Raw genomic sequence first — 17,834 nt, 5'->3', positions numbered from 1 at the left:
AACTCCCTTTATGATTCACCTGAGTTAAAAGAACTGTTTATGTCTGTTTTGGAGGCCTGTGACATGCGATTCAAATAATACCCATTCCTACACACGCTCTGACACCAGTGTCATTTTGCTGCAAACAATGACAGCAATGTTAAATGTGAAAAGAAAATTGAACTTTGCAAAAGGAAGTGATGAACACAAGTGGTAGCCGATGTGAAAAAGAAGGCTCCAGGGGGAGTCGAACCCTCGACCTTCTGCTTACTAGGCAGACGCTCTAACCAACTGAGCTATAGAGCCGATGGGATAGACGAATCTACAATAGACTATGCTCCATTTATGTTTCACCTGGCTTTAAAACGAGCATGAAAATGTAATCGTTTATGTCTGTTTTGGAGGCCTGTGACATGCGATTCAAATAATACCTATTCCTACACACGCTCTGACACCAGTGTCAAACAATGACAGCAATGTTAAATGTGAAAAGGAAATTGAACTTTGCGAAAGGAAGTGATGAACACAAGTGGTAGCCGATGTGAAAAAGAAGGCTCCAGGGGGAGTCGAACCCTCGACCTTCTGCTTACTAGGCAGACGCTCTAACCAACTGAGCTATAGAGCCGATGGGACAAACGAATCTACAATAGACTATACTCCATTTATGTTTCACCTGGCTTTAAAACGAGCATGAAAATGTAATCGTTTATGTCTGTTTTGGAGGCCTGTGACATGCGATTCAAATAATACCCATTCCTACACACGCTCTGACACCAGTGTCATTTTGCTGCAAACAATGACAGCAATGTTAAATGTGAAAAGAAAATTGAACTTTGCAAAAGGAAGTGATGAACACAAGTGGTAGCCGATGTGAAAAAGAAGGCTCCAGGGGGAGTCGAACCCTCGACCTTCTGCTTACTAGGCAGACGCTCTAACCAACTGAGCTATAGAGCCGATGGGATAGATGAATCTACAATAGACTATGCTCCATTTATGTTTCACATGGCTTTAAAACGAGCATGAAAATGTAATCGTTTATGTCTGTTTTGGAGGCCTGTGACATGCGATTCAAATAATACCTATTCCTACACACGCTCTGACACCAGTGTCAAACAATGACAGCAATGTTAAATGTGAAAAGGAAATTGAACTTTGCGAAAGGAAGTGATGAACACAAGTGGTAGCCGATGTGAAAAAGAAGGCTCCAGGGGGAGTCGAACCCTCGACCTTCTGCTTACTAGGCAGACGCTCTAACCAACTGAGCTATAGAGCCGATGGGACAAACGAATCTACAATAGACTATACTCCATTTATGTTTCACCTGGCTTTAAAACGAGCATGAAAATGTAATCGTTTATGTCTGTTTTGGAGGCCTGTGACATGCGATTCAAATAATACCCATTCCTACACACGCTCTGACACCAGTGTCATTTTGCTGGAAACAATGACAGCAATGTTAAATGTGAAAAGGAAATTGAACTTTGCAAAAGGAAGTGATGAACACAAGTGGTAGCCGATGTGAAAAAGAAGGCTCCAGGGGGAGTCGAACCCTCGACCTTCTGCTTACTAGGCAGGCGCTCTAACCAACTGAGCTATAGAGCCGCTGGGATAAAACGAAATTACAATAGTGTATACTTCATTTATGATTCACCTGGCTTTAAAAGTCGTTTATGTCTGTTTTGGATACCTGTGACATGCGATTCAAATAATACCCATTCCTACACACGCTCTGACACCAGTGTCATTTTGCTGGAAACAATGACAGCAAATGTTAAATGTGAATAGGAAATTGAACTTTGCAAGTATCAGGTTGATGACACTTTCTAGTCATGTACACATCTGAGATTAATGACGGTTTCTAGTCATGTACTGGTCTCAGATTCATGGCAGTTTCTAGTCATGTACACATCTCAGATTCATGGTAGTTTCATATCATGTACTGGTCTCAGATTCATGGTAGTTTCATATCATGTACTGGTCTCAGATTTATGACAGTTTCTAGATATGTACAAGTCTCAGATTGATGACAGTTTCTAGTCATGTACTGGTCTCAGATTCATGACAGTTTCTAGTCATGTACTGGTCTCAGATTCATGACAGTTTCTAGACATGTACTGGTCTCAGATTGATGACAGTTTCTAGTCATGTACAAGTCTCAGATTCATGACAGTTTCTAGTCATGTACTGGTCTCAGATTGATGACAGTTTCCAGTCATGTACAAGTCTCCGATTGATGACAGTTTATAGTCATGTACTGGTCTCAGATTCATGACAGTTTCTAGTCATGTACTGGTCTCAGATTCTTAACAGTTTCTAGTCATGTACAAGTCTCCGATTGATGACAGTTTCTAGTCATGTACAAGTCTCCGATTGATGACAGTTTCTAGTCATGTCCTGGTCTCAGATTGATGACAGTTTCTAGTCATGTACTGGTCTCAGATTGATGACAATTTCTAGTCATGTACTGGTCTCAGATTCATGACAGTTTCTAGTCATGTACTGGTCTCAGATTCATGACAGTTTCTAGTCATGTACAAGTCTGAGATTCATGACAGTTTCTAGTCATGTACTGATCTCGGATTGATGACAGTTTCTAGTCATGTACAAGTCTCAGATTCATGTCAGTTTCAGTCTCAGGTTTACTCCAGATGCTAGTCGTGGGTCCCTTACAGACTCAAACCACAGAATAGCATGAGATGAATTAAACATTCTAGTTACACCTCTCTAAGATTTTCCACAGATCACAGGCTTGCCTAGTTTTATTGCACTTATTATAATCATGAATATACTTATAGTCCAGCAGCACTGCGTACATATATTGCGTTTTTCCTCATGTATGGGGTGTGTGTGGGGTGTGTGTGGGTGGGGTGGGGTGGGTGGGGTTGGGGGTAAGTGTTGTGGTTAAAGCGTTCGCTCGTCACGCCGAAGATCCGGGTTCGAGTCCCCCCCTGGGGTACAATGTGTGAACTCAATTTCTGGAGTCCCCCGACGCGATATTGCTGGAATATTACTAGAAAACTAACTCACTCACTCTTCATGTATTGGAGATAAATAAACACAAACACGTCAACGTAGTGCTGAATCTACTAGTGCATCTCTTCTGGAATTCTATAAATATTTGATTAGTCATATGATTCCGTACTAATTCAGCAGTCAGGATGTCAAAATTGGAACACATTCCTATCGTTTAAATACATCCCTCATTATGTTTGTAATAGTTCCGTAAAACCTCTGTGGGCACATGTATAGCATAATTGTGTAGGAAGTCCATGCATTTCACATTTGGATCCAATTGTCTGTGACAATCCAGTTTTGGTATGTGTGTTTCACATATTATTGCTATACTAGTAGTTGTTTTTAAGTGGCAGTGTTATTCACTTTGTAACTATGTACCAAGTGTACAACATTGTGGCAGTGTTATTCACTGTGTAACGATGTACCAAGTGTACAACATTGTGGCAGTGTTATTCACTGTGTAACGATGTACCAAGTGTACAACATTGTGGCAGTGTTGTTCACTGTGTAACGATGTATCAAGTGTACAACATTGTGGCAGTGTTATTCACTGTGTAACGATGTACCAAGTGTACAACATTGTTTCCTCTAACATTCAGTGGTCTACAGTTTCTTTACGCTTGCAATTTTTGATGACATGACGCTTAGTACCTTTCTTGGATGGACTTGGACACCATCACGAAAAAAATATACCATCTTACGTCTACCACACAGCGGGATGAACGGAAACAACACCCCATTGTTATGTAGATGAATGCACTGTAAACAAAGGGAAACAGCGGGCGGTTAACCACTGTGACGTCACATCTCAAACTCTGCCGAGGCTGTGATTACAATATGCATACGGTACGTGCAGGTTGTGGAATAACAGCAGATGTTTGGTGCTTTTCAGATAACAATTAAATCTCTAATGACTTTCTTGGGCGTAAATAAGTATACTTTGTTTTGCCCATTTAACATATGCTAAGAAGTTTATTTTCCATATACCTCCTTTAAAGGTCACATGCGACGTAAAACACAACTTTGCAGATTCTGATACCTTTCGGTATGGACATACAGATACAAATCATAAAAAATGCAAATTCAACTAATAAAGTTGAAAAATAACGCGGTGAAAAAAAACCCCGCGAAATCGGAGTTCAAACGATTCACTAAATTCACCCCAGCTTGGGGTGAAAAGTCATTTCAACATCTGTGCTGCGCAGCGCTGGGCTGCGCTCATAGCGCATGCGCAGTGAATAGGTTCGCGCAGCTTGGAAGCGGATTGTCCTGATTATAAGGTCATGAGCAGGAGTAGTCTAATCAAAACAAATAGTAAATAATCTACTCGTTACATAAAAGAACCTTGTTAGGATCTAGATCTACTCAGCTATGTGTCAACCAGTAAGGCGTTCGACATTTCAAGACGGCGGTGAGTACTCGGTGAAGGCTTTGATGTGAGCTATTTTTCTAATGTTTTGTTGATATTTCACAGGCGCGAACTTTATATATGTTATGGCAGTAGATTACAGATTTAACTGTTTACATAATTTCATTTGTCTATTTCACCACATGTTCTTCTTACCGAGTCACTTTCTCAGTTCGATACTAAAAAGCAATGCCATTATTTAGCATTGACAGAATTTCTTACTGTGGTATAGATATGTCTTTGTCGCAGACAAAACTCAATGTCTGTTTTATTGACACCAATGTGTTTGCCTGCCTGTCTGCTAATGATAATATGCAAAACACAACTTCGATCACTGACCACATGCAATTTGAACTTAACACCATAAACAAAACGCATTGATTTATGGCTCGTGCAACCGAGTTCGGCCTCTGTCACATTATGTAATTATACAGACAGGCAGGTGTGATACTTGTACACATGACATGTTATGATGTCTGTTGATTGCAAAATGTTATACACAAAAATTGAGCATGTATTTACAAAACCCAACATCTCTGTATACACACACAATGAGCCGTGAGGGCATCGGCAAATGAACAAGCCAATGAAAGTTCTCGTTACACTTGAGTGCACACCCATCCGCTCGGACTGGGTTCGGTATCCCGGGTGCTTTGTTTCGAGGTAAGTCAACCCAAGTACAGAATATTGCACTTATGATTTGCGATTGTACGCTTATAATTTTTTTTATATGTTTTTTTTCATAAATCAGCAATGTATATTATATGTCATGAACAAGTGATAATTGTGTTTTAATTATGTTTGATCTTTTGGTTGCATGTGACCTTTAAATTAAGACTTGTGCTATATTTAAACAGAGTTCTGGAAGGTACTACTGAGTAATGCAACCCTATGGGCCTTTCCACTATAATCTGAGCCAGGGAGTAGGAGCATCTTCTGGAGTCTTTTTCTTAGGTATATAAATAGTGTATAAGGCAAAATCAATAGTGAAACAAACAGAAGTACAAAGAGCGAACAGATCCGAACGAGTATTTTGTCTTCTTCTAAATGTGGCTGCGTTACTATAACATTATGAGTAACTCTCTGGCCCATTTCTGGCGTCCCTTGCTGATATTTTTGGGATATTGCTACAAAGGGCGTAACACTTAACTCACTTACTCACCTCACTCCACCTCTGATACATTCAGTGTTTTTCTACTGGAGACATCGACACGGTCACAACATAGACTCTTGTCTTAATTAAAAGGTACCCAAAACACAAATTGAATACATTTCCCTTAATGTTCAACCAACACATGCATACCTATAAAGCAAAGATTATATTCAATTCATTGCCTGGTTTACACCTACAAACCTGTTTTGGACATCATGCGATTACATCCTTTTCAAAATGATTTAGATATAAAGGCATCTCCCCAGTAAAGAATATGGTACCCTCATAGTGCTGGAATATTGCTCACTCACTACTACCGGTCTAGAGATCAGACAGTCCATGGTTCCATCACGGTTCACGGAATTATTACACCCCCCTAAACACCAAAACAAATTCGTGTTCCGTTACGACTCACCCTTTCTGATGGTCCTGTGGTATGAGGCGAATGCATTGGCTGGAATCAAAGGGAACGACAGAGCTCTACTTACCCAGTTATGACATACTTAGTTCAGTGTGAGTGTTGGGTCAACAGTTGATTTAAATGGGATGTAGACGGTATGCTGCTGATATTAAAGATTCGGACGACGTCGTAAACGTCGGACCATTTCTCTCTAAAAGTATTTTGATGTTGGATATATGAGGAGTTGCATAGGTAATATATTCAATATATCAGGACGGCCCACCAATGTACTTCAACGAAATTTATCACTGAAGAGCTACAGAAACAAAAGACATTGGTAAATTTGGAGATCAGTTAAGAACGTGCATCTTTTAACCGAAACTTTAATGGAAAAATATTCGCCAAAATGCAACACAAGCTAGATATTGTTCCCTCCTTTTCGTGAAAAGTGTTTTACTTTTACTGCGGACAATGAAATGTTATTTACTGGGGAAGATTCTTCCACATCCGGGGAAGGATTTGACCAACATCCTGCAGCGTTGTTGGAGGATACGATTGACGTTGTACACGTCGCCCACTGTTCAGTGGGAGACAACTCAGGGAATCTGGTGGTGGAAGGTAACGCATTAACTTTGTTCTGATGATGATAAACTTCACAATTTGAGCAACGCGTTGAAACGTCACTCCTCGGCCGTCCTTCTGCAAGAAAAGGTAAAGCGGCCATTTGAAAATTCTCCTTTCGGTACCTCAAAGCGTTTGATTTCCTCTCAATCAACAATCATTGTCGTCCTTGCTGCAGCTGTGACCCTACCACCTCCAAAACGACCCCTTTCTAGAACACATGGCCTGATGTAACGGACAATGTCCTGTCGTCAGTTCGGTGAAGATAGAGACTCATCAGTGAAGGGAATTCTTCTCCATGTAGGTGCTCCCCATCCACTGTCTGCTCCACTGGAGAATTTGACGTTGATGTACTGTTATCATTCTGTTAATCTTGTACTAATCTATAGTTTGCCAGTATCGATATTACATGCAAATGTACTGGTAGTATGTACAGCCCAAAGTCAGTATAGAAATTAACAGAGTTGTTAACCGTTGTCAAGTCAGTAACGTATTATCGCAGATAAAATTTCCGATTTCCTGATAATATGACCGATCACTCCTATGCATTCCTCTATCACTATTTTATCTCTCTCTTTCATTGACCCGTGAAGGTCCGGGTTAGAATGAACCTTCAGTAACCCATGCTTGTCGTAAGAGGCGACTAACGGGATCGGGTGGACAGGCTCGCTGGCTTGGTTGACACATGTCATCGTATCCCAATTGCGTAGATCGATGTTCATGCTGTTGATTGCTGTATTGTCTGGTCGAGACTCGATTATTTACAGACCGCCGCCATATAGCTGGAATATTGCTGAGTGCGGCGTAAAACTTAACTCACTCACTCACTCTCTTTCATGGTGTTCTTTCTTATTCAGTGTTTCATTGCGTATATTGTTTGTTTTTCAGTAATTGTATACTATGCATCTTTTATTCTTAAATATACGGTTTTATTTTATTATGGGACTTGTTTGAACACGTTTTATCATGTATTGTGTAATATTTTGTGTAATTTATTACACAGTATGGAACATTATGTAAAAAGCATGCCTTGTGTTTTCATGCATTAAATACGTGTATTTAGGACATAAGACAATACGATGCTTCAAACATATACTGGGTATGTCATCAACTTACAAGCTCGGTGAAAGCATTTTAAAGGGGGATTTCGCAAACGAAACTGAACCTGTACGGTGAACACGGTACGTCATTCAGCTTGTATTTAAGCTCCGTTCGCATGTCGCCGCATTTTTCATTCCGACTGTTAGGTTCGCCCGGGGCCCAGAAACTTCGGTTTACAGAACTGTTGTCATCCCATGTCATGCGACTGCCACCTGCGCTCTTCAGACCAACCCAGTACTTTGCATTCTTCTTGGCTGAAACAGTGAGTGAGTGATTGCGTGAGTGATTGAGTGAGTGATTGAGTGAGTGATTAAGTGATTGAGTGAGTGAGTGATTGAGTTAGTGAGTGAGTGAGTGAGAGTGAGTGAGTGAGTGAGTGAGTGAGTGAAGCGGGTGAAAATCCCATATCAATTCAACACAGTATGCGTAACACAATACACCGAGATGTGAAACATGATTTATATGTAGATGTGTATCTATACACCGAGATGTGAAATGTGATTTATATGTAGGTGTGTAATTATACACCGAGATGTGAAATATGATTTATATGTAGATGTGTAACAATACACCGAGATGTGAAAAGTGACTTATATGTAGGTGTGTAATTATACACCGAGATGTGAAATGTGATTTATATGTAGATGTGTAACAATACACCGAGATGTGAAACATGATTTATATGTAGGTGTGTAACTATACACCGAGATGTGAAATATGATTTATATGTAGGTTTGTAACTATACACCGAGATGTGAAACATGATTTATATGTAGATGTGTAACAATACACCGAGATGTGAAACATGATTTATATGTAGGTGTGTAACTATACACCGAGATGTGAAACATGATTTATATGTAGATGTGTAACAATACACCGAGATGTGAAATGTGATTTATATGTAGATGTGTAACAATACACCGAGATGTGAAACATGATTTATATGTAGATGTGTAACAATACACCGAGATGTGAAACATGATTTACATGTAGGTGTGTAACTATACACCGAGATGTGAAATATGATTTATATTTAGGTGTGTAACTATACACCGAGATGTGAAATATGATTTATATGTAGATGTGTAACAATACACCGAGATGTGAAATGTGATTTATATGTAGATGTGTAACAATACACCGAGATGTGAAACATGATTTATATGTAGATGTGTAACAATACACCGAGATGTGAAACATGATTTATATGTAGGTGTGTAACTATACACCGAGATGTGAAACATGATTTATATGTAGATGTGTAACTATACACCGAGATGTGAAATATGATTTATATGTAGATGTGTAACAATACACCGAGATGTGAAATGTGATTTATATGTAGATGTGTATCTATACACCGAGATGTGAAACATGATTTATATGTAGATGTGTAACAATACACCGAGATGTGAAACATGATTTATATGTAGGTGTGTAACTATACACCGAGATGTGAAATATGATTTATATGTAGATGTGTAACAATACACCGAGATGTGAAACATGATTTATATGTAGGTGTGTAACTATACACCGAGATGTGAAACATGATTTATATGTAGGTGTGTAACTATACACCGAGATGTGAAACATGATTTATATGTAGATGTGTAACTATACACCGAGATGTGAAATATGATTTATATGTAGATGTGTAACAATACACCGAGATGTGAAATGTGATTTATATGTAGATGTGTAACAATACACCGAGATGTGAAACATGATTTATATGTAGATGTGTAACAATACACCGAGAAGTGAAACATGATTCATATGTAGGTGTGTAACTATACACCGAGATGTGAAATATGATTTATATGTAGATGTGTAACAATACACCGAGATGTGAAACATGATTTATATGTAGATGTGTATCTATACACCGAGATGTGAAATGTGATTTATATGTAGGTGTGTAATTATACACCGAGATGTGAAATATGATTTATATGTAGATGTGTAACAATACACCGAGATGTGAAATGTGATTTATATGTAGGTGTGTAATTATACACCGAGATGTGAAATATGATTTATATGTAGATGTGTAACAATACACCGAGATGTGAAACATGATTTATATGTAGATGTGTAACTATACACCGAGATGTGAAACATGATTTATATGTAGATGTGTAACAATACACCGAGATGTGAAACATGATTTATATGTAGGTGTGTAAGTATACACCGAGATGTGAAATGTGATTTATATGTAGATGTGTAACTATACACCGAGATGTGAAACATGATTTATATGTAGATGCGTAACTATACACCGAGATGTGAAATGTGATTTATATGTACATGTGTAACAATACACCGAGATGTTAGACAAGATTTATATGTAGGTGTGTAACGCGATGTGTACCTAGATTATATGTAATACAACGTATACTGGTATGTGTAACAGGATATATACCGATATGTGTAACACCATACGATTCGTACCTTCATACGACGCATATGTTTCACGATTGGCGTACGTTTTTCTGACAAAGAATGTACCAAGATACACCGAAGCTGAGCAGTAAAACACACAAAAGGATGAGTACCCTGGTGCGGTTCAAACGCTACACTATGCTTATCATGTTGATTATTACAATATATTATTACCTAGTTAAGAGAGATTCGTGAAAGAGTTGCTTTACCTGAAGAGAGCCCCGCTCGTAAGGCTTCAAATTTCTTCTCGGTATTCAGGATTGCTAACCGGCCATTAGCACCTCCTTTTCTACACGTCAGTACGGCCTGTTTGTGTTGCTTTTCCTTGGAGTATATTTTGAAACAGAAGCCACCAGAGAAGGTGAATGTCTTAGGGCAGTGGGGATCTCTGCGTACTGTGAAAAGATGAATGAGCATATCATTTGTAAAATTCATTTTAAACACTGATCGATATATGTTGATCACTGGATTTTCTGGTCCTGACTCGATTATTCACAGACTGCTGTTATATAGCTGGAATGCTGAGTGCGGCGTAAAACAACAACCAACCAACCAACTGTTATAGTTGGGTAGATGCCTTTGAAGAGGATCTCGGTGGAATTGTGTAGTCAGTGTGCTTTCAGTACTTTTACCCTCCTCGTCCATAATGGCAATCAGAAAACATTGACATGACATGTGACATACCTTCTTGTTTGGAAGTGGTAGTAGGAGGAGCTGTAGTTGTAGTTGTTGTAGTCGTAGTTGTTGTAGTCGTCGTTGTTGTAGTCGTCGTAGGAATAGTTGTAGTAGTAGCAGGAGTAGTTGTTGTAGCAGTAGGCGTAGTAGGCGGAGCGATACTACTAGTTGTTGTAGTTGTCGTAGGAGTAGTTGTAGTAGTAGAGGGAGTAGTTGTCGTAGGAGTAGTTGTAGTAGTAGAGGGAGTAGTTGTAGCAGTAGGCGTAATAGGCGGAGCAGTACTACTAGTTGTAGTCGTAGGAGTAGTTGTAGTAGTAACAGGAGTAGCTGTTGTAGTTGCTGCAACAGTAGGGGTAGTAGGCGGGGCAGTAGTAGTAGTTGTTGTTGTAGTTGTCGTCGTAGGAATAGTTGTAGTACCGGGCGTAGTTGTAGACCGAGGTGAGGTGGTTTTCTGACTAACTTTCGTAGAAGACAAAACACAGTTATTCCACAGAAGACAATAAACTTGATAAGAAGGAAAACTCAGTTTGTGTCCTTATGCTTTATCCGTTGTTTTAAAACGTTTTAATTACGCCGAAAAACAACTTTGAGTCGGATTTGTTTATCTAAAATTTACGAAGTGATCTCAATGCGATAGATCTTGGAGGTCAGTCAAGAGAAATATAGCTGGTCGCCACAGAAAGAATTATCGTTTGAATTATTAGTAACAAGAAGAAGGTAACAACTAGAGTTTACAGCAAAATTCGAGAAACAGTTTTTGATCTGTATTGCTGTTTATACCTTTTTCCTATCAGAAGGCAAATCGCTCAAAATGATGTGGTAACTTTTGGATAGGGCCCATCACGATCTTGAGCGTGACCCGAAACATTGCTAAAGTTAAAAGCACCACCAAATAAACACAGAAAACACGAGAACTTCAAAATCAGAAGATTTTATCTCGACTGTGAAGTAGAGTGTTTTTTACACGTGAATCTGAGTTCAGATTACAGCTGATCGTCGAGGGAATGTGGGTCAAGGACGCATGTACTGACCAAAGGTACCTCAGACATAGAACGTGTCACGTGTTCCCTCGTGCGCATCAAACAACATATGGGATCAGAATAAGTTAAATGTCAATGTGACAAAATCACAAGTTAAGGGGTGCAAAATATGTAAATATGGAAGATATATGAAAACGTCAATAAAAGGATATATATATATATCCCATGGTTTGTGAGAAGACAATTACTGGGGGTATTTTAAGCAAAACTAGAAGTAATGAGTTTAGAAATGAAAAGTGGAAAGTATCACACCTGGTAATTTTGTTACGTATCATCATTCACAAGCTTCAACATAGTTCTGTTAGAAATGAACATATGGAGAGGTGCTTAACTTTATTCCAGGTTTATAATTAGAAGCGAATAAACCATGTCCATATTCTTAGAAATATTGTTTAAGGTAGAGGCGATTGTACGATTCCGACCATACCATCCGCATGTGTTGATGGATGACGATACAATAGTGACGATGACAGGTGTTCGCAAACCAACGTGACGATTAATTACTATTCTGAATTCTATGGTATTAGCAAACAATCTCACCTACCTGGTCTGGGCCCCTCAACGTGTGTTTTGGGGAGACCTGTGTTGGGGATGAAGCTGAACCCTGGCTGAAACCCAGTGAAACCGCGAGGCACAGTTAGGGAGGAGGATACCGTGGGTGGGACCAATAATCCTTTGGAGAATGAAGGAGCGTTGTGGGTCTTTTCAAAATCTTCAGGATTTAATTGGTGTGGTTTACCGCCAAATCCGCTAAATCCCGATACAGACGATTGTTTGGGTGACTCTTTGAATCCATTTGCCATGGACGACTGGGTGTTGCCTTTGGTGAAGTGGAAACCTTTTTGGAGAAATACAGTGTTTAAGGGGTTTGGTGGAACACGTTAACGTTTACTCCGCAACTCAAACTGTCATGTCACGGGTCAAATAACAATATATACTCCAAAATGATAACATGGAGTTTGCATTATAACCATCACCGTTAGATTATCAGTGTAGACATTTACTTATCGTTTGAGATAAATGTTATTAACTTTTGTAATATTTTTCATGTTGACTTGTTTATTTATGCAAGCTAAATAGCCATGACACACATCTTAAGTTTAAGCGAGTGAACAACTCTAGACGTTTTATTCATCCCACACTTTTAAGATTATAGTTTAGTTTATTTTTGCATACAAAACATGAGACATAAGCAATGAAACTATTCCAGTAATTGTAAGACTTCTTTGCCAAAGCATGATCTGCATTCTGCCTACTTGGACCCGTGAATTTACAGTTGGAGGAACATTTAGATTTCGAAAAGATTATGAAAATCGGATTTCAGAGGTTATCTGTCCCAGAAAAGCTATAAACTATGCTTTCGACCCCAATAAAATGCATATACATGTAGGACTCAGATCTGTGGCGGGTCTCTAATCTATGGCGGGTTTCCTAATCCGTGGCAGGTTTGATTGTTCGATTGTTACATGATGTCATCACGTAATGACGTCCTTACGCGATGACGTCATAATCGCTAACCGTTCCCGACGTTATTCGACACCAGCCGTTCGTGGCGATAGTAATCTCAGGAAAATCTTCAAAGTTAAGAAAATGGAAACCATAGCAAATGATGGTTTTGTAATTGATGAGCCACCTACAAAGAAGAAGAAACCCGTATCAAAAGATCCCAATGCAGAAACATTTTGGAACGACATGGAAAAAATACGTCAGATTGCAAAACTGAAAACGCTGAATCCGAAATGGGAAAGTGTAAAGATTTGTAAGATCCTCTCGTCAGCGTTGTTATTACATAGTGGGTTGCTACTAGAGTAACCCAGTTTGTAATAACCCGTTATGTAATAAAATCGTTTAAGTGCGAGCTGTTTTGGACTTTGAAGATTTTATTACATAGTGCGTTGTTATTACATAGTGGGTTGCTACAGTGCTACACTCCGAGACTTCCCGCTGGAGCAGTTTGCGGACAAGCTCATGACGGAAGATGAGTTCTACGCGCGAGATGGACAGGCGGTCTATTTCAGACCAAACCCCGCGATGAACAAGGGCGTGGCTGTTTTTACCAGCGGCTTCTGGAGACCGGGAACTGTCACCCTATCTAAGAACTCCGAGTGTACGAGGTGACGGACACTCAAACCTACCATAGGTTCCAGTTGAACAGACATCTTATCCGAGATGGACAGATTTAGATGTATAATAAATAAATGTTTTTACACGTTATTCACTCTTTTGTGTTTCTTCATGTATTGTTGAATATTAAAAGGAAAGCAAACGTATTCGATAATTAGAACGGCCTAAATTTTCGAAGCTCTCTTACTTCTATGATTGTCGTAAAAACATTAGCAATATCGAAAGACGATCTTAGCGCTAACATAGCATCGGATATCTAGGTACATGGGTATCAGAAAGTTAGAAACACATAAATGAAATGCCATTAACCCCTATTCTACCGAGCTGAAATGTTCTAATGACGATGAGTAGGAAATCCGCCACAGATTAGGGTAGGTACGGCAACTAGCCATGGATTTGGAAATCCACCACGGATTTGGAAATCTACCACGGATTTGAGGCCTGCAATGGATCCGAGTCCTACGTATACACATACACGTAGTTGCAGTTGCAGCTGAAAAACGTTGCCATACAAAATCTCAACCAGCTGTCTCTCCACAGCAACACTCTCCCCGAATAAATATCACTCTTTCCGGGTTTACACCGTCATAAGTATCACATGGTCACTGCGCTGATATTCTGTTCGTTATTCACGTGGAATCAAATTAGTTCCAGATCACAAACAAAATTGTAAGGCGTGACACCTTCTGAACTATGGATTTGTTTTGCCCAACAACAATCTGTTTATCGGAAATACACGTAACGGCTGTTATTTACAGAAACCCCAAATCATGATTGCCACAGACACAGGGATTCGAATCACTGTTTTGGCAATGATTAAAAATAAATAAAAATCTAGACTTTGGCTATCGTATATTGTTTTTGTATGTTATGATTAATCTATACTTTAAATTTGAACGAGATCGGCCAAATGATTTTTTTAAAGAAAATTCTACCGCTTAACTCATTACGTATTTTATTAACACTGTTTGCCCATACAGTGATTCGAACCCCTGTAGCCACAAATGTGTCAGAGGCACTATTGTTGTATACTCCTCAGGGAGTTGAGATTGATAATACGAAGTGCCGTTGAGACTGACATCCAGTGATCGAGGGGAACAAATCCCACCGCCTTGAGCAAGCACTAGTTGCCTGGATATGTGCGCTATATAAATATCCTATAATAATAATAATAATAATATCTGAACTGTATTGTAGTTACCATTCACAGCGGTAAGTCCGGATGACGCCGACTGGGTAGGCTTGGGTGGCTGTAACCCACCGAGGGTTGAACTCACGAATGGTTGGAAAACGCCTGCGCTTGAGCCTGTTAATAAACGAATATGCAGATTTGCGTGTTTGTTTGCAATGTTCCAGCTATATGAACTCACCATTTGGTAACTCAGCCAGGGGAGATTTGAATGACTGTAGTCCATTCAAGTTTGGGTGAGTGAGTGAGTATGGTTTTACGCAGCTTTTTAGCAATACCCTAGCAATATCACGGCGGGTGGACGCCAGAAATGGGCTTCACATATTGTACCCATGTGGGGAATGGAACCCGGGTCTTCGGCGTGATGAGCGGACGTTTTAACCACTAGGCTACCCTGCCGCCCCCATTAAGGTGTGAACTCTTTGCTGGTTGAACCTGGTTGTCCATGACGATTTTTGAAATATTTGTATATGATATACTTTTTGAAGATAAATTTGACCTTTTCCCTTTGACCTGGCGGTCCATGCTTGTTGTGTTCTTTGTTTGTCTGTTGTTTGATTGTCTCAGCAATATTCCAGCTACAGGGCGGCGGTCTGTAAATAATCGAGTCTGGACCAGACAATCCAGTGATCAACAGCATGAGCATCGATCTATGCAACTGGGATACCATAACATGTGTTAACCAAGTCTGCGAGCCTGACCTCCCGATCCCGTTAGTCGCCTCTATGGTCAGTTCTGACCGGGAGCCCCACGGGTATTTTCTTGCTGTAAGATCTGGGCCCCGTTCCTCAAAGCGATCGTAGCGCTAAGATGATCGTAACTCCCATACTTTAACATAGACTTACGACAGTCGTAGCGCTACGATCGCTTTGAGGAACAGGGCCCAGGTCGGGGGACAAACTTGAGTGTTTGTCATTCTACCCAGGTCGCGTGAGACGAAAGTCATAATATCAATGACGTGTGTCAAGATTATTTGCAGGCATATGACTGGAGTATAAGGATATCCTCGAGGGCTTAAAACACAACGTTCTTACCGATTCCTTCTACCGGTGCTGACGAAGGTCCGTATGAAGGAGGCTTTAGTTTTGCTGAGACGTCATTCTGGAAACCGTAGAAACCTGATGTACTGCTGAACACAAAATGTTGAAGAACGACCACAACTAAGTGGACATGGGCCATACTCGCAAACTTGTGACCGTCTAGTTGAAACCTTATCTTGATACGTTCTTTACATACTGACGGTCTATAGTTATATACAAACAAATACTTGCAAGATCTTTGTGAAACAACGTCCTCTTTGAGTGTTTTGCTCGTGGCCGTTGATGGAAATAGGCACGTTATTCGGCCCTTTTAACAAACAGGATTTAAAAAAAAGAAGGAAGAAGTATAATGCTTGATGCATTTTTTACACGCAATATCGTTCTCTGCGTCAATCAGTCAACTTGTAATTATCAATGCTGAAAAGCCACAGACCCACAGTCCATACATTATTATCACCTTCTTGCCATGGCTTAATACATGTACATCGATAAGTTACAAACAATATTTGTATTGACTGATCTCTTCAAAGCAATAACTTTAATTGTCTGACCAAAATATCACCCTTCTATTTATTTGGTACAGTTTTATAAAAGTGATATCCTCCTCAAGATTTCATTAATTATTACATTGGGTACATATTCTCTTACTGATTGGTGTATTATTTTGTTTCCCTAATTCAATCACCTAAGCGAAGTGCGTCTAAATCATGACAGTGACGATTGTACTGAATGATTTAGGATTAACAAGCATGAAATAGTTTTCAGGAGACAATATTTTTGTTTGTTTTGTATATAGTACATTTAGTCCAAGTTTGGATGTAAATATCACCGTTAAGTTGTCTTTGTGACCCAAGGCGGTGGGGTAGCACAGTGGTTAAAGAGTTCGCGAGTCACGCCGGAGTTCCGGGTTGGATTCCTCACATGGGTTCAGTGTGAAGCCCGTTTCTGGTGTATTTCGCCGTGATATTGCTAAAAGCGGAGTAAAACCCAAGTTACTCACCGATTCACTTGGTGACATTAGAAAGACATCTTGATTGTTTGGTACACATTGACGGTTGATTATATAATCGTGAGAACAATTATATAGAGTAAAGTCTTTATATGTAAAGAAGACCAGAGTTTAGATTCATAAAGCAGTAGCGTATCAACATGTTCTCGTGGAAATTAGTAACGTGACATCTTTTTTTGCATTTTCTACCAGTATTTTATGATGTGATACACTGTTAAACATACCACGGTGAACGTCCACAACTATTTGTGTGACGAGGTCGTTATCAAAATTTAAGGTCTGAGCTGAATTTCGATTTCAAATTGTCTGACAAGTATCTCACACTTCACTTGCCTGACGAAAGTGTGCTGCAGCTGATTCTGCGTTTCGACCCTTGAAGATCCGGGTCTTCAGCAACTAACGGGATCGGGTGGTAAGGTTCGCTAACTTGGTCATTGTATCCCAGTTGTGTAGATCAATGCTCATGCTGTTGATCACTGGATTGCCTGGTCCAGACTCGATTATTTACAGCATATAGCTGGAGTGTTACCGAGTTAAACGTTAAACAACAAGCACACACGCACGCACGCACGCACACACATAGACACGCGCGCGCACGTAAGCACGCACGCATGCACGTTGAGTCTGGT

General features: G+C 39.8%; 1 protein-coding gene and 4 non-coding genes across 5 annotated transcripts; all 5 read right to left on the bottom strand.

The window, feature by feature from the left end:
* Positions 1-211: 211 nt before the first annotated feature.
* Trnat-agu lies at positions 212-285 on the bottom strand. The gene has a single exon. It is a non-coding gene; the product is annotated as a tRNA-Thr (tRNA).
* Positions 286-530: 245 nt separating this feature from the next.
* Positions 531-604, bottom strand: Trnat-agu. The gene has a single exon. It is a non-coding gene; the product is annotated as a tRNA-Thr (tRNA).
* A 255-nt stretch (positions 605-859) lies between these two features.
* Trnat-agu lies at positions 860-933 on the bottom strand. Its single transcript has one exon. It is a non-coding gene; the product is annotated as a tRNA-Thr (tRNA).
* A 245-nt stretch (positions 934-1,178) lies between these two features.
* On the bottom strand, positions 1,179-1,252 carry Trnat-agu. Its single transcript has one exon. It is a non-coding gene; the product is annotated as a tRNA-Thr (tRNA).
* A 6,424-nt stretch (positions 1,253-7,676) lies between these two features.
* On the bottom strand, positions 7,677-15,268 carry LOC124268618 (integumentary mucin C.1-like). The gene is made up of 5 exons (XM_046703621.1): positions 15,169-15,268; positions 12,388-12,681; positions 10,813-11,262; positions 10,338-10,523; positions 7,677-7,931 (listed from the first exon to the last, which is right to left on the bottom strand). Exons 2-5 carry the CDS (start codon positions 12,644-12,646, stop codon positions 7,711-7,713), a joined length of 1,116 nt encoding a protein of 371 aa, XP_046559577.1. The 5' UTR covers positions 12,647-12,681; positions 15,169-15,268; the 3' UTR covers positions 7,677-7,710.
* Positions 15,269-17,834: the final 2,566 nt, after the last annotated feature.

The sequence above is a fragment of the Haliotis rubra genome, unplaced genomic scaffold (assembly GCF_003918875.1).
Source record: "Haliotis rubra isolate DU_JTF1 unplaced genomic scaffold, ASM391887v1 Scf1396, whole genome shotgun sequence".
NCBI classification, from domain to species: domain Eukaryota; kingdom Metazoa; phylum Mollusca; class Gastropoda; order Lepetellida; family Haliotidae; genus Haliotis; species Haliotis rubra.
Note: the sequence above shows the minus strand (reverse complement) of the source record. Positions and strands in the feature narration are given on the sequence as shown.